Source organism: Scardinius erythrophthalmus (genome assembly GCF_964197995.2).
Source record: "Scardinius erythrophthalmus genome assembly, chromosome: 4".
Classification (NCBI taxonomy): domain Eukaryota; kingdom Metazoa; phylum Chordata; class Actinopteri; order Cypriniformes; family Leuciscidae; genus Scardinius; species Scardinius erythrophthalmus.
Window position 1 is genome coordinate 9,258,622 of NC_138224.1, and position 23,975 is coordinate 9,282,596.

The 23,975-nt window shown below is 36.6% G+C and overlaps 2 protein-coding genes across 6 annotated transcripts; one reads left to right on the forward strand and one right to left on the reverse strand.

Moving 5' to 3' along the window:
• Positions 1-2,148: 2,148 nt before the first annotated feature.
• On the forward strand, positions 2,149-10,763 carry LOC308689891 (EF-hand calcium-binding domain-containing protein 4B-like; the record flags this gene model as incomplete). Its single annotated transcript, XM_081363984.1, has 16 exons — positions 2,149-2,352; positions 3,119-3,230; positions 3,356-3,497; positions 3,584-3,730; positions 4,227-4,317; positions 4,661-4,756; positions 4,861-5,048; positions 5,137-5,208; positions 5,280-5,325; positions 6,348-6,439; positions 6,532-7,015; positions 7,240-7,378; positions 8,297-8,378; positions 8,622-8,838; positions 8,956-9,032; positions 9,596-10,763. The coding sequence occupies 16 exons, from the start codon at positions 2,149-2,151 to the stop codon at positions 9,681-9,683; spliced, it is 2,277 nt and encodes a 758-aa protein (XP_081220110.1). The 3' UTR covers positions 9,684-10,763.
• Positions 10,054-20,034, reverse strand: prmt8b (protein arginine methyltransferase 8b; the record flags this gene model as incomplete). Of its 5 annotated transcripts, none has more annotated exons than XM_081363979.1 (10): positions 10,054-11,088; positions 12,067-12,188; positions 12,272-12,446; positions 13,521-13,636; positions 14,041-14,128; positions 14,933-15,075; positions 16,034-16,097; positions 16,851-17,006; positions 18,076-18,315; positions 19,429-19,497. In XM_081363979.1, 10 exons carry the CDS (start codon positions 19,495-19,497, stop codon positions 11,005-11,007), a joined length of 1,257 nt encoding a protein of 418 aa, XP_081220105.1. In that variant the 3' UTR covers positions 10,054-11,004. The 5 variants fall into 5 exon arrangements, with proteins under 5 accessions (XP_081220105.1, XP_081220107.1, XP_081220106.1 ...); XM_081363981.1 differs by having other exon boundaries at positions 10,066-11,088; positions 12,272-12,422; positions 18,076-18,324; positions 19,429-20,034; XM_081363980.1 differs by having other exon boundaries at positions 10,066-11,088; positions 18,076-18,324; positions 19,429-20,025.
• Between the last annotated feature and the right edge of the window lie 3,941 nt (positions 20,035-23,975).

Sequence of the window (23,975 nt, forward strand, 5' to 3'; positions counted from 1 at the left end):
GAAGGCATAAGTCCTCTTATTTTAATTTCTGTATATTTTATAAAAAAAAAATGTTAATTTGGAAAGTCACTAGTCACATTTGTTCAGTGTCCTCATGCTATTAGCATGTATGCTGTGTTGCCATATGTCATGTATTTGATAACTGTTTTGCTTTAAAACTCAATCCTGTTACTTTTAGTCCTGTTACTCATGTGAAAAATAACAGGAGTGAGTTAAAGTAACAGGAGTCCTCTGTTTTGTTAATTGCATATTGTAAATATTAGTTGATATATAATACTATTCACCTGAATTAGTTTTAAGGTTGCAATTTTTTAAATGGTAGACATTAGTATTAGTTTTACAATGTGAATATCATGCTTCCAGGGAGACAGTCTGACACTTTTTTTTATCTTAACTTCGCTCTCTCTTCTCCTCACTCATCTTCTTTCTCTTTCCACCTCCTTCACTGTGAAGTACTGCTAGCACATAGTACATCACTTCAACACAGAAATCTCATGCACACACAGTCATGTACACTCTCTCTCATGCACACACATATGGACACTCATTCCTGTTACCAAGTGTTCATTGCTGTTACAATTTTTTTTCTAAAAAAAATAAAGGTAAACCACTGTTTTTTATCAGTTTTGTTTGGTCCATCATTTATACAATTGTTTAATAAATTAAATTATTAAAAAAATGATAACTTGAGGCTTCGGCCTTCTTTAAAATGAAAAAATGGCTTTGTGTTTTGTAATTAAATACCCCATATAGTGGTTTTTTTTTTGTTCTTGTCACAAATATTAATTATTTGAACATATAACAAACAATTTCTTTAAAATAAGCACTTAACTGTGTGGAAAACAAAGGAATTAACGGACATGCTTTTAAACATGCTTTTTAAATGGCACATGAGTTTCAGTAACAGGACTGAGAAAACATGCGTCCATCTTCTGCTTAGAAACCTTGTAAAAAATATTTATTTATTACTTTATTTATTTATTAAAAATAAAGTTGCCTGAGTTAAATATGTGTAGTATTAGATTCAGTGTTGAAAAAATATTAAAAAATAAAGTTTAATTTTGAAGTTATAACAAGCAAATGTCACCCATTCGGTGTAATGGCCCAACAGCAGATAAAGTGTCAAATCAATGTGCAGTGAAATGAGCTCTACTACATGAAACAAGTTACTTATAGATGTTGATATAAGTGAAGAAAAAGCTATTTATTGTAGTGCTCTAGGTAGTTTTTATGAATGCTTTTAATTATACATTTTAAATTTGCAGTTAGCTTAATGTGCGGGACACTTTGCTTAATAATAAAATGTATTTTAGAGTTCATTTTCATGCATTTTTACACATATAATGTCGTGGGGACATAAATGTGGAAGTTTTAATTCGGTGGAATGGCTCAATAGCCTATAGCCTAGACCCAAGAGTGACAGAATGTAGGCCTATTCACTCTCTTTAGTGGGATTAAGGTTTAATAAGGTTTTTCACTGACAATCTTTTAAATTTGCCCTGTAATCTTGATTATTTGGCCTTTTCATATGAGTTTAGCATATACATGATGATGGTTCATTCTAGAAGAAATGGAAATGGAAACATTTATCACTACATCCGCTCTCCACACTTTTTTTTTTTTTTGTATAGACCTGGAAGAGTAACACTTGTAAGAGCTGTAAACACAGAGGAGGTAAATAATAGCAGGACGTGTCAACCTTTATCTGTCTGTCAGTCATGTAAAAGTTCATTTTAATTGGTTCTTGCTCAAATAAAAATACAGTAACTACTTGATACCCCCTCATTCAAACCTTAGCAAGTTCAACTTGAGTTGAGATCAAACAGGAAATTTCACCACTCTTCCTGTTCCCCTTGACATTGTGGTGGTGGGACATCAACGTAAAGTGACAGTTCTGCTCACCAATAACGTCAGCAGTGCCAGCGATGAGGACTAAGACTAATCTGCATTTCACTTCTCAAAGTCTTAACATTCCTAAAGACGAAAAGGATTGCTGATGTGTTGCACTCTCTCTGTTTCTTTCAGCTGGGACTCACAGCAGGCATTCAGTACAAGACAATGAATGATGTTTCCTGAATTAATCAGCATAATTCCCTGTATTGGATCTAGCTTTGGATTGTACATGATCCTGAGCTGTTGAAGGACATCATGTCAGAGATCGGACACGTTAGAGACACACGGGTCACCAGCAGTGGCTCAGACCAGGATGAGAAGCAGCCGAAACCGCGGCCAAGGAAAAGTGTGAAGAAGAACCCAGGATGGGGACACATTGCTATGTTGGACAAAATAGAGGACTTCTTTCAGATCTGTGACAGCGAGGGAAAAGGCTTCATCACACGCACTGATATGAGGGTAAAGTAGGGGTCCTTAACTTTACTGACCTTCACCACTTGACATTTTAATTCTTTCATTATTATTATATATATATATATATATATATATATATATATATATATATATATATATATATATATATATATATAATTTGTTTACATCTGCCATGGCTTTGGTACAACTCTACAGCTCTGTATTCAAATTATGTTTTTGTATTTTTTAGCTTTATGTGGCCACAATTATTATTTTTTTATTAAAATATTAAGGGTGCATATGTTTCTGTTACAGTTCAGGCAAGGAAAGAGGACCTAAATGTTAGCAGTCTTTTATTTACAAAAATGAAAACAAAGATAATCCAAAACACTGGAATTGTAGGAATAGATAAATGTAACAGTTTCCACTTCTACTCAAAGACAACACAGGACAATTGAACTAAAACAATCTGAGAGCTTAAATACACAGGCTAAATTAGGAACCAAACAAGACACAGGTGAACATAATCAATTAACCAATGAGTAACCATAGTAACAAAGGACAAGCAAACAGGAGCTAAACACAGGAAGGAAACACAACATAAGAGTCCACAAACAGAACATAACCATAACAGTTGCATTATTTTCCCTCCTGTTTAAAAGGATTTGTTATTTACAATGTTCTATTAGTACAAAGGGTTCGGCCGTTAGGCTATCAGAATATCTAGATGGCTGAAAATAGTGTTAATGATGTCATTTTTTCATCTGTTTCTTGAGTATTTAATCATATACCATCATTCTCTCTATCTTAGAGGCTACACAAAGAATTGCCACTCACTGCTGAGGAACTCGAGAACGTTTTTGACTCACTAGATCTTGACAAAAATGGATACCTGACCATGGGAGAGTTTTCCTCTGGATTCAGTGAGTTTATGATCATCTCCTTTCCAGTCAAGAGGATCTATTCAAAAATCATTTGTTATTTGGTACATATTTATAGCACAGCAAATTACACACTTTTACAAGGTGTATCTGTAACTGTTCCCCAGGTAACTTTCTTTATGGACGAAGAGTTTCCAAGACTGAGGAACTAATGAATACACCCTCTCAGAGCTCAGGGGATGAAGATGATGAAGAGAGACATTTTAGCGTGTTGATGGAGAGCTTGGGTGCTAGCAATGTGTTTGAGGAGTCAGTACTGATGTTTTGCCTCTGCATTGCTATAAAACATTAGCTTTATATTGCTACAAGCAGTAACAGTTCTCTCTTCACTTCAGCCCGAGTGAGGTTCGCTGCCTGTGGACTCAGCTCAGGAAGGATGAGCCTCACCTCTTGTCCAACTTTGAAGAGTTCCTGGCCCGTGTCACATATCAAATCAAAGAGGCACAACAAGAGAGGAAGGAGATGGAGAGCACCCTCAGAAGGTGACATGATGATTCTTTAAGCAACATGAAATGAGAATGAACTTAGAGCAGTGCCATCTAAAGTCGTCCATGTTTAAGAGCCAATAATCTGCTTTGTTTTCTTAATTTCCTCCCATGTTACTTGTGAATAATCCCCGTTTAGAGGCTTAATGTAATTCCCTATAGAATGCTGTTTTATCCCAGTCCAGTGACCACCAAGCTGAGGAGTTACCCAGGTTTTTACAGTACTTCTGGTGGGAATAAAATGTATTTTGATCAAATCTAGGTCAGAATGATGTGATTTGCAACATGCATTGTTTAAAGATACACATTAAATCTTATGATCCTTTAATTATTACCTAACGGGATGTGCAGGACTGAGCTAGTGTTTTGGAATGTAAATACTGTGAGAATTTGGAAAAAATTATATAATATGAAAGACTTGTTTGTGTTTTATCTTTTGATTGTATTAGGCTAAATGCATGTTTTAACATTGAACGCCATTGTCATTGCACAGGAAAGCAGCCACACATGACAACGAAATTCGCAGATTATATGAGGAAATGGAGCAACAGATCATTAATGAAAAAGATCAAGCAATTCTGAAGGTAAAAACACTCTTTTGAACGGTTGCATGTGCTTTTACACTATACAGTTGAAGATTTTTTTAAAGAGAAATTAATACTTTTATTCAGCAAGGATGCATTAAATTAATCAAACATGTCAGTCAGTAAAGACATTTGAACTTTCTAGAATTCAGAAAAAAAATGTATCACAGTTTCCACAAAAATATTAAGCAACACAACTGTTTTCAACATTGATAATAATAAGAAATGTTTCTTGAGCAGCAAATCAGCATATTAAAATGATTTCTGAAGGATCATGTGACTCTGAAGACAATTCAGCTTCATACATTTCAGTTATTTCTAATTGTAATTGACTCTCTTCCAGGACTCTGAAAATCTGCAGTTGCGCAGTCAGGACCTCCAGCAGCGGCTCCGTAGTAAAGAACAGGATTTGGAGCAGCTTTTCCAAAAACAAAGGAGGGTGAGTGCCACAAATGAACAGGCAGAATCATACAAAATCTTATACTTTTGTGGCACTCACGCCTTTTTCAACTCACAGCTTTTTGATATCATTTTTTTTTTCAGTTAGAGCGCCAATGCCGTGACCTTCACAGCGAACAACAGGAGAGTCGACTGGAGAATGTTAAACTGAAAATGAGCAATGAGGAGTTGTGTCGTGAACTTGAGCACACCTGTCAGGAGCTGGAGTTGGCTCAGGAGCAGCTGGGCGTTCTGCAGGAGCAGGCCTCTCGACTACAGCAGGAGAGAGAGATGTCAGTCTGTGCGTTTATTACGTACACACACAAATCCCACCAGTATCTTTGTGTCTCTCATACACACACATGCTTTTTACCCTCACAGGGAGATGTACAGAATCACAGAAGGCTTGCAGAGAGAAAAACACAGCTTGATGAAGCAGTTAGATCTACTCAGGTGAGCTTGGCACATCCTCACATATACATAGACAAACAACAAAAATCTAAAATTAAATGTTGTTCTTTTAGAGAAATGAATAAACATCTACGAGATGAGCGAGACATTAGCTTTCTGGTAAGTTTAACAATTTTTAAATCAAAATTTTTTTTTTTTTTACATTTTAATTTTAGTTACTTTTTTGTAATTTGGTTGTACGTTTTTGTAATTTTTATTAGAAAATATAAATTAATTATATATATATTTAGTTTTTAGTAATTTTAGTTTAGTTTTAGTTTAATACTTTAGTAACTAACAGGAATGTTGCCATAGCAGCACATTAAAAATCATTTTAAATTTAACTTCTGTTTTATTTCAATTAACGTAAATGTTTTTCAAAATATTTTTAGTTTAATTAATGATAACAACACTTATTTATGCTTCTCATGATCTTAGAAACATTTTGTTCTAAAGCTTAGACATTCTAAATTAATTTAGCAGACATATAATTATGCCTACATATATGTATTCTCTATGAAACGAAAATTTTATTTTAATTATTTTTGTGTGTAAGTTTGTGTCAGTTAACATTTATTTTATTTCAATGAACGTAAATGTTTTTAAAATATATATATTTTTATTTGATGACAACAACTTTCCTTAATTTATTATTTATGCTTCTCATAATTTTTTCCCCTAAAGCTTAGACACTAGAAATGTATTTTATTTCAATTAATGTAAATGTTTTTAAAATATTTTTAGTTGATGACAACAACTTTCCTTGATGATTTATGATTTATGTTTCTCATCATTTTTCCCTAAAGCTTACACACTAGAAATAAACTGAATAATTTGTGTGTGTGTGTGTGTGTGTGTGTGTGTGTGTGTATAATATTTTATTTAATTGTTTATATTTTATTTTAATGTTTTACTTTGGTTTAGTTTAAAAAAGCTCAAATAAGACAGCTTGGGCATTTTTTTGGTCACATAATAATTCCCATATTTGTGTGTGTGTGTGTGTGTGTTTTCATTGTTTTGATGACTTACTGTTTTTCTAGAATGTGGAAAATATTAATAATCGAAAATGAGTGGGTGTGTCACAACTTTTGACTAATAAGAGCAATTGAAAAAACAGAATATCTCCTTGTAATTTACAACAGAAACGCAGCAATTCCATGAAGAAATCCTCACGCAAGCACAGACTGAGCGCAGCTTCAATAAAATACACTGAGAGGAAACCATCTGTCAAAAAGTGAGACATCTTCACATATTCTCATGTGAATACCTACGTACATGATTTAATAACATGGAAACATTTCCTCTCACCTCTCACTGTCACTTCAGAGAAGTTGACGAGGAGGAAGTGACTCAGCGCTCTAACAGGAAGACCAACTCTTTAGCAAACAGTCAACGTTCACCCTTCAGCGCAGGGGATGATGGGAAGCCGGAGGTGGATGTGCAATCTCAGAGGGTGTTTGGGGACTCAGACGGTGTAAATGACAGGGGGGATGTGGAGGATGCGCCACCGGATGGTTGGCCTCTACGCAGAGTCATATCCATCGAGGAGGACCACCTCCCCCACCTGTTACAAGGAGACCCTCACCTTCTTCTGCATCAGCTCAGTGAGGAAGAAGAGGAGCGCGCCAGAGAGGAAGAAGGTCAGGGGGATCTAGAGACGAGCTCCCTCTACCCGTCCAATGCGTCTCTGGCCTCTGCTGACTCTCCACCACCAGTTAGGGTGAAGAAGCCGTCTAAGAAGAAATGGATCAGAGGAAACATGCCCTCATCTGCACGGGGTCAGCCTGTCGGGAAGGAGACCCACCAGCAGGTCAGTGACGGGGACATATCATAGAGTACCTCATTTCATATGCATTTACATATTAAAGAACAGTTGCAAAATAATTACAAGTGCAAAGTGCAAGAGACTTTAATACACTTTACATGGGCCATAGTCTTGAAGTCCATATATTATGTTATTTAGTGTTTTTTTACTATGTGCACTCAACACAAGCTGTTAGCTTTAAAGATGTCACTGTGTATTTTTGGCTACAGGGTCCTGCAGAAGGTGCTGCCGCATCTCCTCAACGCCTCTTTAAGGTCATTCTGGTGGGAAACTCCAGCGTTGGTAAAACCGCACTGCTGAGACGCTTCTGTGATGGACAGTTTCATTCTGCCACCTCAGCCACTGTGGGTAAGATGCTCTCCCGCTCCATGTGCAATTTACAATTTAACTTCACACAAGTTAGTGAGTGGACAGGTCAGTTTAAGTAGGTTTAACAGAAGACTTTGCAATGAGGGATTTTCAGTAAATGCAAATTGGTTGCCCTTTTACTGGAGTTTACCTTGAATCAGAAGGATTAATTATTACATTTATTTTGTTTGTTATGATTTATATGGCTCTCGAAACTGATTTACCAACTCTGTGCATTATTATTGTGCATACATAGTATTACTCCTTAAAGGTGTTCAGTGCATTGGGTTTGAATATGTGTGTGAGTGTTAGCGAAAGCCTTCTTTACTATATCAAATGGATTTCTTAAAGCAGGCAACATCACATGAAAGAGCTTGGGAAGTCACACTCCCTGCATTTAAACCCTGCCACACATTGCTCAGCAGATTATGTCAAACACCATCAGTTCACTTTATTCAAAGTTTCTAGCCTTTCACCCCTGGACTCTAGTGGCCCATAAACAACCTGGACACTTAAATTCATTGTATCAGTTACAAGTAAACCAAAATTAACGCTATTAACGCTGGACTTTTCTTAGCCAGATTAGTTCCTTTCAACCAGCTGGTCCCAAGTTAATTTTTTAGTGAATGTTATTTTTACTTGGTTCGATATTTTGCTTTATAATTCAATGACATTCATTAGCATGTGGCTAAAGTGTTCAAAACGCCTGTATATTCCACACAGAAACATTACTCAACAGTAACCTCTAGTGGCCATTATCCCTCACTGCAGGAATGGTTTGCTGTCTGTTTTGATTTTTATAAAGGAATATGATTTCATGATATTTTTTATGCCTTTATTTAGTTGTGTATATTTTTAGTTAACTTTATGTGTGTACTGCACATTTATATATAACTTCAGTTGTGTTGTGCTGTACAGGCATTGACTATAGTGTGCGGACACTGAATTTGGGGGACAGTCATGTTGCTCTTCAGCTATGGGACACTGCAGGCCAAGAAAGGTGAGGCACTGATACGACATGCACGATAGAGTTTTGCATTTATATCTTCTTATTTAGGACATTTACATTCACTTTCAGTTTGAATGCTTCATTTTTGTTCCCCAGACTGTGCTGTAATCCTTTTAAGCATCTCTAAAAAGCTTGTTGTCTAGAGTAATCTATTGCGCAACCAAAACATGAACTCACTTGTCACTGATGATAAACATCCAGCGTCAAAAAACACAATGTCACTGTGCCCTGCAGGTATCGCAGCATTACCAAGCAGTTTTTCCGCAAGGCAGATGGCGTGGTGGTCATCTACGACATCACAATGGAGGACAGTTTCAGATCAGTCCGCCCCTGGCTGACCAGCATACAGGAGGCCGTAGGCGACCCTATCCCTGTCATGCTCCTGGGAAACAAATCTGACCAGGAGAATGAGCGAGAAGTGCAGACAAAGGAGGCTGAAATGCTTGCAGAGGTGCTCTCTCTCACACACACAGTATATCCTACAATATTTACATCATATGCTTTGCTTTCACGAGTCTACATCACTATATCCAACACATTATGCACAGATGTTTGTTATATTTGGTAGGAAACAAACCTGATGTTCTACGAGTGCAGTGCTTATACTGGAGTTAATGTGTTGGAGGCCATGATACATCTGGCCAGGTAAGAACTGAAAAACACATGAATGCAACTTTACCAAACGTACTATGTTTAGCTGTGAACACCTCACCCAGGGGCTGCAACCCACAAAAAAAGAGACATTTATAAAACTGTGAGACCGCTAGCTGTCAACATCAGATGTCAAACGGAAAGTGTGTGGGGTGTTTTATCTTTAAAATGTGATTCTCTTGTCTCTACATCAGTGTTTTTTTTTTTTTTTTGTGAACCTAATGTAGTTTATTTACTTTGAAAGGCCCACTAAGTGTGCATTTTGAGATCACATGACCAGCCCAATACTACTAAATACTACTCGGTAACTACTAAATACTACTCGGTAACCCTTAACTCAGCTGTCGAACTAATTAAAAATGGTTACATTGAAATGAATGTAAATTGCATTTACTTAAGTGTTCATTAAAATACTTGTATAACAATAATAATGATAATAAATATCAAAGTTGCATTTACAGAATCCAGTAAAATATAAATTATTCTTTTCTCAAAATGTTTTTTTTGGTTGTGCTCCCATTTTATAAAATAAAATAAGAACACTGATGTTTTTGCAGAGTCCTGAGGGAACAGGAGGACAGAGTATGGGTGAACACGGTCAGTCTTGCGGATCAACCACTGAAGAAGAAATCCTGCTGCAAGTGACCACACACACATACACACTTATGGGGGAAATCACTCTGTGCTTTATGTATCATCATCATCAGACCTTACACTCGATGTAAATAATTTAATGTTGGCTGCAAATTCACTTATACCTGAATCAAGCACTAATAATAGCGTAATGTGTAAAAAGGTTTATGTCCAGTTGTTAAAGAGCATTGTATCTCTGTGCTCATCTGATATGTGTCCAACTGTAGATTACGTATATCACAGGATACTTTGTCACACCTCATTTAAAATGATCTTTGTACATATTCTATTTTGTTAACAATAGCAACCCATTCTTTTTTAATGAAGTGCAGTGGCACTACATCCAACTAAACACATTCAACCAGGAAAGAACAAGTCATTTAGGAAAAAATGTGATTGTTTGTTACTTCCCATTTATTTAGCATTACAATAGCCTCATTCAGTCCACCTGAAGTACTAGCATCATGAAACCTAGATTTCAAAATGGCCAGTAAAACCTCTCTACTAGAACAAGAAGTGTTTTCAGCAACCGTTTGCAGTTCAGTTCAGTTGATGACAACATCAATAAGCACTAAAATCTTCGATGTTATCGAGGGAAGAACATTTGCTGGAGTCGAACATGTCGTGCTTTCTTCTTTGCCTTCATCTGAACTGCTCTGTGACCGTCTTGTTTTACACAAAAGAGTAAACCGGTGGTTCAAACAGGTTGTATGTGAGAGGGATATGACATTTAAACAAGAACTCAAATCTTAAGTTAAAACTCTCACATTAAAGTTACTCTAAAATAACAAATCTTGTATTTGATAAGAATGATTTAATATAGTTTAGCTGCTCTTAGAGGTTCTTTAAAAAATCTTAGTGAAACCTGAATTAATTGAAATAAAAGCAAAGGCAGAAAACATGCCCAACACTAACACTAACCCAATAAATATAACACAATAAAATGCACTTAAACATAAGCAAAACTCTTCATTTATGCATCCAAACTGAAGCCTTTGTTCTATGAGGCATTGTATGATTTCACATTGGCATATACTGTTCATTAACACTTTTCTATCTTATGTGGTTGAATAAACACAAACTTTGACATTCTCAGACTCGTTAACGGTTACATTCAGAGTGATGTTTTCACAGTCTATTCTTTACGTGCATTTAAGAACGTGACACGCGGTGACTATTGCTTGAGTGCTGGACTCGCACTGATGACATCCCAGAAGGGTCCTGTGGTTCGGCAGCCTCTCTTATCCAGACAGAGGCAGAGGAGAGACAGAGCCCATCTCTCTGCCGAATCTCCCTGGGAAACGGCGCCCTGACTCAAGATGCCGCTCCAGTTTTACCGCATCTTGTAGTCATGGGAGATGGCTGCGTCACAGAGCTGCCCTTTGAAATCCAGCTCGAAGGTGAAGTCCAAGTCACGCTGAAAGAAAGCAAGTTCTTATTTTTGTCATCTTATTTCTTTGAAATCTGCCTCCTACTTGTTTATAAACCAGTGGCTTTCAACAAGGAGGGCGAGAACCACTAGAGGGCACACTGGCTTAAAATGATTTAAAGTAAGTATCTAAAAATAAGCTAAAACAGCTCAAATGTATTTTTATTTGTTATACGAGGGAAATTAAAAGTGTGATTTCTAGACCTGAGAAAGTCATGGAAGTTAAAAAAAAGTCGTGGAAAATTTTGTAATAAATATATATATATTTTTCTAGTTATGTCAAGTGCTAAAATATTTTATTGGGTAGAAATTGCTATTTGTGAGTAAAATATAATTTTGAAAACTTTGATTTAAAAAAATTTAATAAAACAAAAATAGAAAAGTCATGTAAATTTACTGGTAAGAAAAACCCTGGAGAACATTCAGTTATTGAAAATGAAGGAATTCTGGAATTTAATTATTTTATTTGCTGTAATATATTGCTACTAGTGCTGTCAAAGTGCATCTAACATAAAAGTTTGTTTACATATTATATGTGTGTGTGTGTGTATATATTATATTTTATTGTCATGTCTGTGTACACACACACACACACACACACATATATATATATATATATATATATATATATATATTTATATATATATATATATATATTTTTTTTTTATATGTGTATATGATGTGTATATATACATACAGACATATATTATATAAATATACTGTATACACACACATATATATTACATAAAAGCAAACTTTTAAGTGAGATGAGATTAACAGATTTGACGCACTAATTGCTACTGCTAGTTTATGTAAATAAGTTTGGAAATGAGAAGCTTTGTTATAACAGCAGAAGTAGTCCTACCAGAAATATATTGGGTGGGCTTTCAAATATTGTCTTGCAGTCAAAAATTTTGAGAACCACTGTTCTCCATTTCCCACCCCCACACACACTTCCAGCCTCACCTGGTTATTCTCGTTGGGCTTGACGGTGATGCTGCCCAGGATTTCCTCTCCTCTCCGCACCGTTAAGTAATCCTCCAGATAAAACACTGTTTGCTTCCAGTGCGTGCTGGGAGCGTCAGGGGCTGGAAGGGAATGTGCAATGGCTCGGTCAGTACTGGATTTATTTGTAAGAGATAATTAGGTACATAATAAGTGAAGGCTGAACCTGTAGAAAAGCCTGTCTTCTTGTGACACTTGGTGAACTCGATGTTGAAGTACGTGATGAGAGCGTGAACATAGTCGTTCCTCTGAATCTGCAGGCAGAAGGCTGAGGTGAACGCCAGGTCCTCCGGCTTCACCGTGTAGATGTCCACCTCCTGAAAGCCATATCCCGTCTCACACTTAGAGATCATTTTTAAATAGAGATTACGATTGGCCCGCATACTTGCACTAACAAAGTCCTTTGATGATCTGCCATCTGTGATCTAAGCTTGATGTGCTTTATGTCATATAGCCTTAACCCATACATCATCATCATCATCACAACAGATCCAGTTTCAGACTATATTGTTTAGCTGGGGCTTTATTGCTGAGAAGTTGACACAAGTAACAGCCTTGGTGAACAAAGATCTTCTTACTCTTTGTGTGAACAACAGATCAGTGGCAGCATTGAGCCTTTCATTTGTTCAATTCAGCCTTTCATTTAATAATCCTCACAAAGAGGCTGAAATCATTCTCCTATTCAAAGAGTTTGATCACGCAGGTGATTCAGAGGCACATTGAAAGCTCTTTCTTTCTTTCTTTCTTTCTTTCTTTCTTTCTTTCTTTCTTTCTTTCTTTCTTTCTTTCTTTCTTTCTTTCTTTCTTTCTTTCTTTCTTTCTTTCTTTCTTTCTTTCTTTCTTTCGCTAATCCTCTAATAAAATCCTCCGCTATACCTTTAAGTATCATCTTTATACAGTCATCTTAATACAGTAAGATTATAGCGGTATGGCTATGGAAATATAGATAAGCATAGCATAGCTCAGATACTTTGAGAGTTAATATATTTAGAATTAATATCTAATTTTGATAATTCTTATATTATATTATCAATTTTAATCGCATTCCTGTTTAGGTGAAACAATATAACAGTATTAAAAAAATCTTTCCTACTGTATGGGATAATACACTTTTATTAAGGGGTAACAAAATATTTATAAACAAGGCTTCATATGACCTACATGATGATATTATTAGCATTATATTTCATGAGGACTTATTTCTGCCCTGCCAATTTAAATGAATGATTTGTGTTTGTGTGTTGAGTTGAACACACGTTAACACATTGTCATCAGACGGCACGTTACTGCGAATTATTCTGTTATGTAACACCCACACTACATGTGTTCCATAGTGGCCTATCGCATGGGCCATCAGTATGATTCAAATCTGTTCTTGCTCACATATACATACACAGATGAGCACATACTCATACCTTAACAAGGCAGGAGTTGGTCACGACTTGTTTAGGATCTACTATGTCCACCAGGGGCTCCATCATAGCAACGTTCCGAATGCACGTCATGTCAAAACCATAGACGTTTTCCCACCCTGCAAGCACAGAGATTATATATTTTTAAGACATTTTTAAATGTCACATGTGTCTGAAAAGTCGAAAATCTGTGTGGCTGTGTCTGGGAGTCTTCGCTTGGCCCTAAAATAGACTCCTGCCTCCTCTGTGTCTGGCAGCATTTGATTACATTCCCATCACATGAGTCTTAGGCCGAGGAGAATCTCATACTTTCATCCAAAACATGAAGGAGGGAGTGAAAGGGATGGAGAAAAAGCCAACGGTTTGCTGCGGGGGAGTAATGGAGCTCAACAGGATTTTTTTTTTTCAGCTAAATAAATGTGAGGGAACCAAAGAGATACAGTTTAAATGTTCATTTAATACAGGACATGTAGTTGCCTCATGTCAGTGTGTGTTTGTGTTGTGTGTGTGTGTGTGTGCTCACAGTGGATTTTGAAGTCTTTGTATTGTCGATCCTCAATGGCGACCACATACAATGTCGCTCTGTCTGGAAACATGAAACCGCCAGGTTTCTGAAAAATGACAGGAAAGAAAATATTCACAAATCACCTATGAAAAATATGAATGGGTTGATGATGGATGCCCAACTTATTTATTTTTTTGTTAAAGTTAAAATATTATTATTAATAGTACAAGTATACATAATAGGTCATAAAACACCATAATAATATTAACCACTATAATATAATATAATTATCTCAAATATTTTAAATACTCTTGTAATTTTTTTTTATTAGTAGTATAAATCAAATCAGGTCAAAAGGCAACATTAAAAATAATATAATAGTTTTAATAATTATTCATATAATAAAAATTTTATGTAATTATTATCTAAAGTAGACACTGCTGAAACTGCTTGAAATTTAAACTCAACTACCCTCATATATCTTATATATATATATATATATATATATATATATATATATATATATATATATATATATATATATATATATATATATATTTTAATTGACAAAAACGCATTCCTGGCATTTGCGTGATTATATTCCTATTATTCCAGTGACTTCACATCATTCTTTCTTTTCCTTCCCGTTCAGTGCACCATACAAATAACTCTAGGCTGAAACAATGTACTGGCACCAACACAATGGTTCTATAAAAATCCCTAACAAGCCACTTGTCCTCTGGACCAAATTGTCATTCAGTGGTAGACATTCATCAGCAGCCCAATGACATGCCACTCATTCCCATTATAAATGATAATTTTCAGCATGGACATACGCTCTTCACATTCTAATTAGTCAAATAACCTTGGCCTTGGGATAGCCAACACACACAGACAAACACACACTGACCAGCCATTTGTCCCTGGCGTAGATGACAGTATTGAGCATAGACTCATAGAAAAGACAGTAGCCCATCCACTCTGAAATGATGATGTCCACCTGATCCACGGGCAGTTCAGTCTCCTCCACCTTCCCTTTAATGATGGTAATAACTGCAAGATGCACAACAAATAGAGAAGAGACAGTGAAGCTTCAATTTAGCTTATTTTATACTATGCAATGTACAATTAAATTATATATATATATATATATATATATATATATATATATATATATATACATATATATACATATATATATATATATATATATATATATATATATATATATATATATATATATATATATATATATATATATATATATATTATTCTAAATGAATATATTTATAACAATAAATTTAACAATAAAATAAAAAATATTACAATTCCTGATGGATAAAATCAAGTCTCACCTGACTTCTTTTTTTATTTCATTCATAAATGTCTGATTACAGAAATCAAATGGGTTAGGAACCCAGCATTTACACACAAGAATGATCAGAATGTCACAAGAATGACAATATAAAGTTACATTTGATTGATGGGTTCCTTCATGGTTTTCTCTCTCTCCTTCTTCTTCTTTTATCTCATCCTCTCATTATTACCATTTTGCAAAAAGCTGGTTGCCAGTCTCCAATTTCCATGCCTGTGTGTGTGTGTGTGTGTGTGTGTGTGTGTGTGTGTGTGTGTGTGTGTGTGTGTGTGTGTGTGTGTGTGTGTGTGTGTGTGTGTGTGTGTGTGTGTGTGTGTGTGTGTGTGTGTGTGTGTGTGTGTGTGTGTGTGTGTGTGTGTGTGTGTGACTCCTCTCTCACACTGACTCAGGCTTCTCACCCGCCCGCTGCTCTTCAGTGTTAATGAGAGCTACTGTGGACAACTAAGCAACAACTTCTGCCATCACACACCACAAGCGGAGAGTGTCAGCTACAGGAAGTGACTATGCTACTTCCTGTGTCATGGAACTCCGCTTGCCTAGAGGAAAATGTATGACTCTTCTATTCCACACAAGAATGAAGATCAGACCTAAACACTGTGTAGTGTCCAAACAGGAATGAGCAGCAGAATGTCTTACCATTGTCCAGGTGATTTGATTTGATGATTTTTTCGGAATACTCTGATATACTGGAGCATTCAATCTACAAAACAAAATGAAAATTAGCTTAATTATATTAGCATATTTAACAAGAACTGTATAAGAGTGTTATGCTAGCTGACTCAAGCCAGACAGAACCCTTTTTTATGCATAACTTCAAGTTTTATTGGAATGGGGTTTGTATTTCATAAAAAAAAAAAAGAAGAAGAATCTAATTATATAGTAATTGTTATATATTTTTGGTGAAATATCCTGTTTGTACATTATGACTCCGCTTGTCTTTGTTTGGCCGTTCCAATGTCACCAGTTACATTGCTTTGCCAGTAGGTGGTGAAAAGTGACTCCCTTAATGAGTGAATCAATGATTCATTCATTCAACCGATTCGCTCAAAAACGTATCCATAAAGGAATAAAACTGCTGTTATCTGCCTAATGCATAAATGCACATTTTAAATGTTTATAAACCTGTGATCCTTTGATACTTATATGTATCCGTGCTCTGTACAGAAACAGAAACCTCTTTTGCTTATTGTGGTATATGAAAGATAAGCGACTAGAACTGGACCTAGTGGGTGGATCAATGGAGTGTTATCTAATACAGACCAGAAGCACAGTAACACTACTGATATTATCAGCACACTCTCCCTCTCTTTCTCTCCAGATATACATAGATATAGTTTGGGAGTGTAAAAAAGAGTCAGATTTGCAGTAAAGTAAAGCCTGCATGTTGCCCTCTTACTAAAACCTATTGTATATGACAGTAAACACACTTGTAATGAGTAATTTGAGTCCTCACCCCGTACACATGCTTGGCTCCTGCCTTGGCAGCAAACATGGAGAGGATTCCGGTTCCGCTGCCCACATCTAGAACAATCTTATCCTTAAAGATGTGTTTGTTGTGGTACATGGAGTTCCTATAAGTCAGGGTCCTCACTTCATCCTTTAGCATTTCCTATTGAGAGAGAAAAAGAAGTTATAAACGGTAGAAAATATATATATATATTATTTTGATGGTCCCCTTTAGACATTCTGTTGACTCTAAGTAACGTTGCACATACATGTCAACTAACTCTCATTAGATTGTTAGTAAACTGTAGGGGTAGGGTTAGTAGATAAGGGGTCCGCGTTAGTAGAATAAGTTGATGTACTTGCAAAGTTACTTATAGTCAGTAGAATGTCTTTTGGGAGACCATTCAAATAATGTGGTAGCAAATGTTAAGCATACAGTCTAATACTCTAATGAGAGTTAGTTGACATGTAGGTGCAACATTACTTATAGTGAACAGAATGTCTAAAAGGGACCATCAAAATAAAGCGTTACCAAATAGAAATTTAAAAAGAACTGTATTTATTAGAAATAGAATTTTATAACATTATAATTGTCTTTACTTTGACAATCCTTGCTGTATTCATCTTTTATCTTACTGACCCCAAACATTTGATCGGTATATTGCTGCACATATTTGGCTGCATGTGAGATGTCCTTAAAGTTTGAGTCCATGACTTTTATCCCTCATTTCTGGACCATTTCTCTTGGACTGTGCTATGGAGGACAATATATAGGACACAAAGCGCAGTGTCTCCAGGATTCTTTTTATAGAGACAGGTCTCCATTTAGCCTGCTGGGATTAACTGATAGACATCTTCCCAAGCACCCCCTCCCCCCGCTCCAATTCTCTTTCCTTTTCTTTCTCTCTTTCTCCATCTTACTCTTGTCCTTCTTCTTCTGTGTGTTATCAAGAACTTTTCTTTTATCTGCAGACAGATCCAATTCGACCCTCATGCTCTAAATGTGCCGGTATCAAAGGTGTTCTCTCACTTCTTCTTCAATACGGTTAGAAAAGGGTTTCAGTGACAAATTTAAGTATGTTCTTATCATCAGCTGCAAGTGATAAAAGTTCTTTAGCAGAAACAATTTCCTGTACTTGATAGTGAACAAGATAACATTTTCATCTTAGACTAGTATACTTCACAGACTCCCATACTAATGGTAAAACCATCCGAACTGGACCTTCGATTACCTCATGAATTCCAAAGTGGGCATAGGAGTCAAAGTAGTAGTCCCGTGAAGTCATCTCCTCTGGGTTGAGTAGCTTGGCCATTTTGCCTCGTCCCGGACATGCAGACAGTGCAGAGACATGTGGCGTGTGTGGGGGATGTGGAACATGATGAACGGAGGTCACTGGCTTTGGTAGCAGAGAAGGTTGCAAGGCCTGGGACGAGGGAACGCTGGAAATATGCTGCTGATGCTGCTGATGCTGCTGGCGCTGCTGGTAAAGTCAACAGTAAAATAATCTGCAATGCTCTGTGTCCTACATAACCACTTTTTGGATTCAGTGAGTGTATATGCGTTTGGTAGACAGTTTTTATCTAAAACAACTCATAATGTGTTCAAAGTATACATTTAATCAGTTTATGCACTCTTTAGGAATCAAACCCATGACCTTGATATTGCTAGGTCCTACGGTTTGAGCTATAAGAACAATTTATTCATTTATTTATTGAAAGTAAGAAAAAAACACCTTGAAAAAACACATTTGCAGAAAAAAAAATTCATTAAATAAAACTAAATATCGTAAAGACTTATGATATTTTTTGTAAATACCTTTTTTATGTTTGATTTGATGATCCAATGTCTTTTTTTTCATGTGATAAATAAATCATGTCAAAACAGTTTTGTAAAAATAGGCTACATGTAGATGGACTCAGGAACATAAATGTGTGATTTTTTTACCTTGCTTTTCAGGGCTTCTAATATTTAGTGCACTAATTATCAACGTCGACGTTTAAATCAGGTATGCAAAGGTGAATATGCTAATTAGCCGAGGGGGGGGGGGGCGAAATACTGCAGCACCAAGGACAGCGCTCAGTCGTCTCGCGATGACCCAATAGACTATATAAAAGAGGAATTGAGTGCTATTCAGCACGCACACGACTAACTTTACTGTCTTACTTGCCTACTACCTTACTATCGTATTGGTACAACATTAGGCTAATTTATTGTGTTCGAGTTTCTAAAAGGCATTTTGCATCCGATCCGCTTTAATCTTTATGCAACCTACGCGCAGCATACATTTTGATAGCCTATAAACCTATATATGTAGCATTTGGAGTGGTGTGTGATCGCTATTCTTTTAGGAAGAGGGAACTGGACGTGTTCTGCTCTGAATTTCGCTGTTCTTTACCCTGCATAGTCACACATCACCGGGCACTGATTTGTATGACCTCCAAACCAGCGCGTCATTTTACGCGAGCATGCACTTAAACACACATATGAGCGACTAGAATTAATCACGTGCGATTTACAAGTGTGCATATGAATGTTTGGACGAGCATTGATGTATTATGCACAACTTAAGGAATCTTTGACTTACCTCCGAGCTCTCCGCATCCGCCATCTTTCTCCGCAGGAGCAGGCACCGCGATGAGTGCCTCAGTCCCATGCGAGCCAACGGGATCCGGATTAACTAGATAAGGGCAAGTGTTGGCACTAAATGTCCTATAAAAGTTTTAAAACGTACTGCAATAAGCAATACTTGGTTTGCGCTTTAAAACGACACATTTGTTAATGTGCACAGTTGTGTTAAATAAACAATAAATAGCTAAAATAAAAACTAATAGGGAATATGTCATAAAGACTTCTTAGATAGTCCCTTAACTCCATGGTTCCGACTCCTACTGAAAGCCCATCGCGCAAAAGTTCTTCCAGAGGTGCTAAGCGCCACTTGGAGACCAGTTGAGCCACGACGCGTCAGCATCCACATCACCTGCCGCCGCTGCGCATCGCCGTGTTACCTATAGCCTGACAGATCAGAACGCATCTTTTATTTCAGTTTAACACGATGATCCATTGTTTCTCAGTTCGCAATAAGTCATCGAATCCTAGCTGTCCACTTAATCGCGTTGAGGTCAGTCAAGTGCGTCTGGTTCGCGCTGAAAGTTGGAGTTGAAAGACTGTGCTAACTGAACTCGAGCGCAGCGAGTGCAGAACTGGAGCGATATCAGTATAGCTGAATTAGTGCCTCCCACATAAGTATCGCACCTCCACTTTCTCCAAATAAAGGACACAAGGCTTTCAATTCATTTCAAGGCTGTAATTTTTCTGACAAACATGTTCTTTTGCACTGTACAGGTGTTTTTATTCAAAGCTATTACATTACATAAGTATACATCTTAACCAATGACCTTGGCGTTGCTAAAGCAAGTATTCAGGTTGATGAATATTCCTCGTTTTCAACACAAATTTTAAATTTCAAACTTGATAACGTGATTATTGTTAAATGTTCCTTATGCAAAATATATTGCATTACTTATTTGGGGGTTTCAAAGACCCAAGATATAAAACAACTAAATGCAATGAACTTTTAACTTGTCACAATTATTTCAGCCATTTCTCATGAAGCCACAAAGTAGTCATAACAGTGTTTATGATACTTCATGATTTAAGCTAATCTTGTGAGAACTGATAAACATTATTTTAACATTTTATCCTAATTGGATTTGCTTTATTATATTGCTACATTGTGCTTTTTTGGTAACATACACATATGTATAATTACACATCCATTGATATATGGCCATTTGTCTTATGTTTGCAGCACAATACCTTGCCCCATTAAATTTAGCAGGAAATCTTTATTCATACGGTTACCACAGACGAAACTTTACCAACAGCTGTTGTCTGTGCCAATCTAAGCTCACATGTGGTTTGAGTTCACATGTAATGTGTGGGATTCTAGTTTTGGAGTCGATCAACAGCCCCCTCGTTGTTTTTACATGCCACCCACTCATCTGCTTGTGTAATCCCTGGAGCTAATGTGGGAGGCAGTCCTGGCCAGAACACACACACACACACACACACACACACACACACACACACACACACACACACACACACACACACACACACACACACACACACACACACTCATGTATGAGTTTAAAGGCCAGTATCCTCTCTATCCATCTAAATATTTGAAAACATGTGGAATTAGCAAGGGTCATCAATGAAAATCATATTTTCCCAGCACTGAAATGTCAACAAGATAAACAAACTCAATCAGAGCACTCACATAATGGAGCTCGTGGTGTGATCTACCAGACCGAAATAAAGGTACGCTCTATTGTATCCTGCTGAGAGGACTTCCAACACGGGCTGCTCATGTATAACACTGAAGGACGGATGCCCACGCATGCTGAGTAATACCACACACTCGGCACCACAACACCATACACTGTCAATCACACGCACACACACACACAGGCTTAAAACATATCCAGGAGAAAATGTGGGCAGCGGACAGCAAAACATGAATTCTTCTCTGAATTTCCATAAGCCCAGCACTGTTTCTGCGGCATTGAGACGGTTTGCGTCAAGTGAATATCCTTTCAATCGCACATATTTTTTTCTGAAAAAACAGAAATGGTTTGTTTTTTGGTCGAAAGTCTTTATCTGTGTGTTGAAACGTTTCTAAAACAGTAGGATCGTCCTTGGCCTTGTTGTCGGTCTGCTAAATGAAAGAGACTTTTCTGAGACTTAATGGAGGAAGTGTGTGTGTGTGTTTGTGTGTATGCGTGTGCATTTATGATCTGTGAGTCAGTGGGTTTCTTTTGTCCTTCTTTTGGTCCTTTTCACTATCCAGTAAGTCATTTTCATGCGCCTGTTCGCACATATACACACAAACTCTTGCCGTCCACCATGAAGGTGCCATTTATAGCTCAGAACTGAGGACGATAAGAGGACACAACAATAAAATAACAGGGGAGCGGCAGAGAAAACCAGACAGAACCAGGCGGGAATCACAATGAGTCAAATTCAAAAGGATAAACAGTTCAATAGGCTGAGTTTCTTTTCAAAGTCCTCTGTCATCTGCTGCATTGTTAATGTCATCTTTTCTTGCCATCTTCCCCATGCTTGCGTGTTTGTTGTCCCTGATGTCTCCGCTTGTGCCTGGATTTCCATCTGATCTGGCTCAGATTTGACTCCCTGAATGAAACCTTTGCAGTCAATTGTCAATCAACAGACGTTTTATCAGGAAAAATCGAGATAGAAGATGCAGAACTCAAATCTCATTTTCAATGAGTTTGTGTTCATTTCCATTAGGAGACCCAACAGAGCCAGAATACAGATTAGCGATGACATTTCTCACTTTAAGTGGCTTTGTCGCTCTCTCAGTATACTCTTTCCATTAATTCAGACATGATGGATAACATTTTCCTCTCTAATGCTGTTACAGCTGGAAAACTGTGTCACTGGCAGGTGACTGCGGCTCATATCCGCTGCCTATGGTGGCGTGTGTTCTCCTAATGGGGTTTTGACTTTATTAGGTTACTGGGATTGAGGTTGGAAAGAGAAAGGCGCACAGAGGAACTTCTGTGTGCAAAAGGGCAGAGAGTTCGAACGGAGAGTCAACTGAAAGTCAAGCAGCATGCATCAAGAAACTGTCAGTATCATTTCCATATCGTGAAAGATTATGTGAAAGTGAATTATTGAGATGCATTGGGAAGCGTCATTTACTTTGTCCCTGATCTTGTCCTGGCTTTCATCACAACTGGGGGAAATTGAGAGATGTACTTAAAATAATTAAAAGAAGATTTATGACAAATCTATACTTTGCACATGGCTCTAAAATAATGTTATAAACATGAACAACGTCGAAAAATCTTAATTTGTTAAGATTCTCAATGTTTACAAAAATATAAACATGCAACAAATGTGATTGTTCATGCAGGGAATTCTGGGAATGCCCATTGTTATAAGTTGCTTTTTACTATTACAACTTCTCCATGTAAATTATAAGCCCATTTATACTTTCCACTTTCTTTTTTCTACTTTCTTTTCTACTTTCTTTTCTTTTCTACTGTCGACGTCAACCCGACGTCGGGTTCTGACGTCAATCCGACTTTCATTTCCAACCAAAATGCAACCCCCGCAACCAAAATCATCCCCTGACTGACGTTATTACTTTCTACTCAAGGACCTTGACAGAAATGAAGTGGAGAGAAGTTAAAGTATAAAGTTTCCAGAAAAAATAATACTCAAGTAAAGTACAGATACTCAAAAAGTGTAGTAGTCTAGTACTCAAGTAAATGTACTTTGTTACTGTTCACCTCTGTTTATAAGTTATATTTTTGGCAAATGTAAAGGCCCCTTTAGACTTAATGTGTAATGAATAAGCTTCCGGCTGAAGGAAATGTAAATTCACGCTGGTACAATAGAGGGCACAGCTCAAACAAACCTTTCAGTTGTGATGCCACGCTAAGTTGCAGAAGAATGTCAGCAGCAAATACATTGGTTAATAAAGTGAGATTAAATAGGCTACATAAAGTTTATTCAACATATTTTAACTATTGCAGGTTTTTCATTAATTATTTGTATTACTATTTGTATTTTTAGGAATACAGAATCTGTTTTTGTGCACATGAGATTAGTAAATAACTATCATGTTCACATAGCGCACAACACTGTAGGCTACTTTCTCCCGATTTCTCTCAACATGGAGACAGGAGTGTCAATAAATTGAAAAACAAGAAACTTCTGTTATTTATTTGAAAAACTAACTCAAGTATTTTGTTGTAAATATAAAAGTAAAGCGTTACTTGTTACTTGAAAAAAGTAATCTGATTAAGTAACTCAAATAACGTATGTGTTACTCCTGTTTATTTAAAAGATAACACTTAAAAATATTTAGACCTAAATGTAGGCTACTATTTGTTTTTAAAGTATGAAACTTTCCATCAATTTCTATGAAACAGTTTTAACATAAACTAATAAACGTAATCTGATGCATATTCACCTGTTTATTTATGCATATCATACATAAATGAAACAAGAAAGAAAAATATTATTCAAATTTAGTTTGTTTGTGTTAGAACAAGTAATCCAAATGAATGGAAATTAACGCAATTCAAATTATAGGCT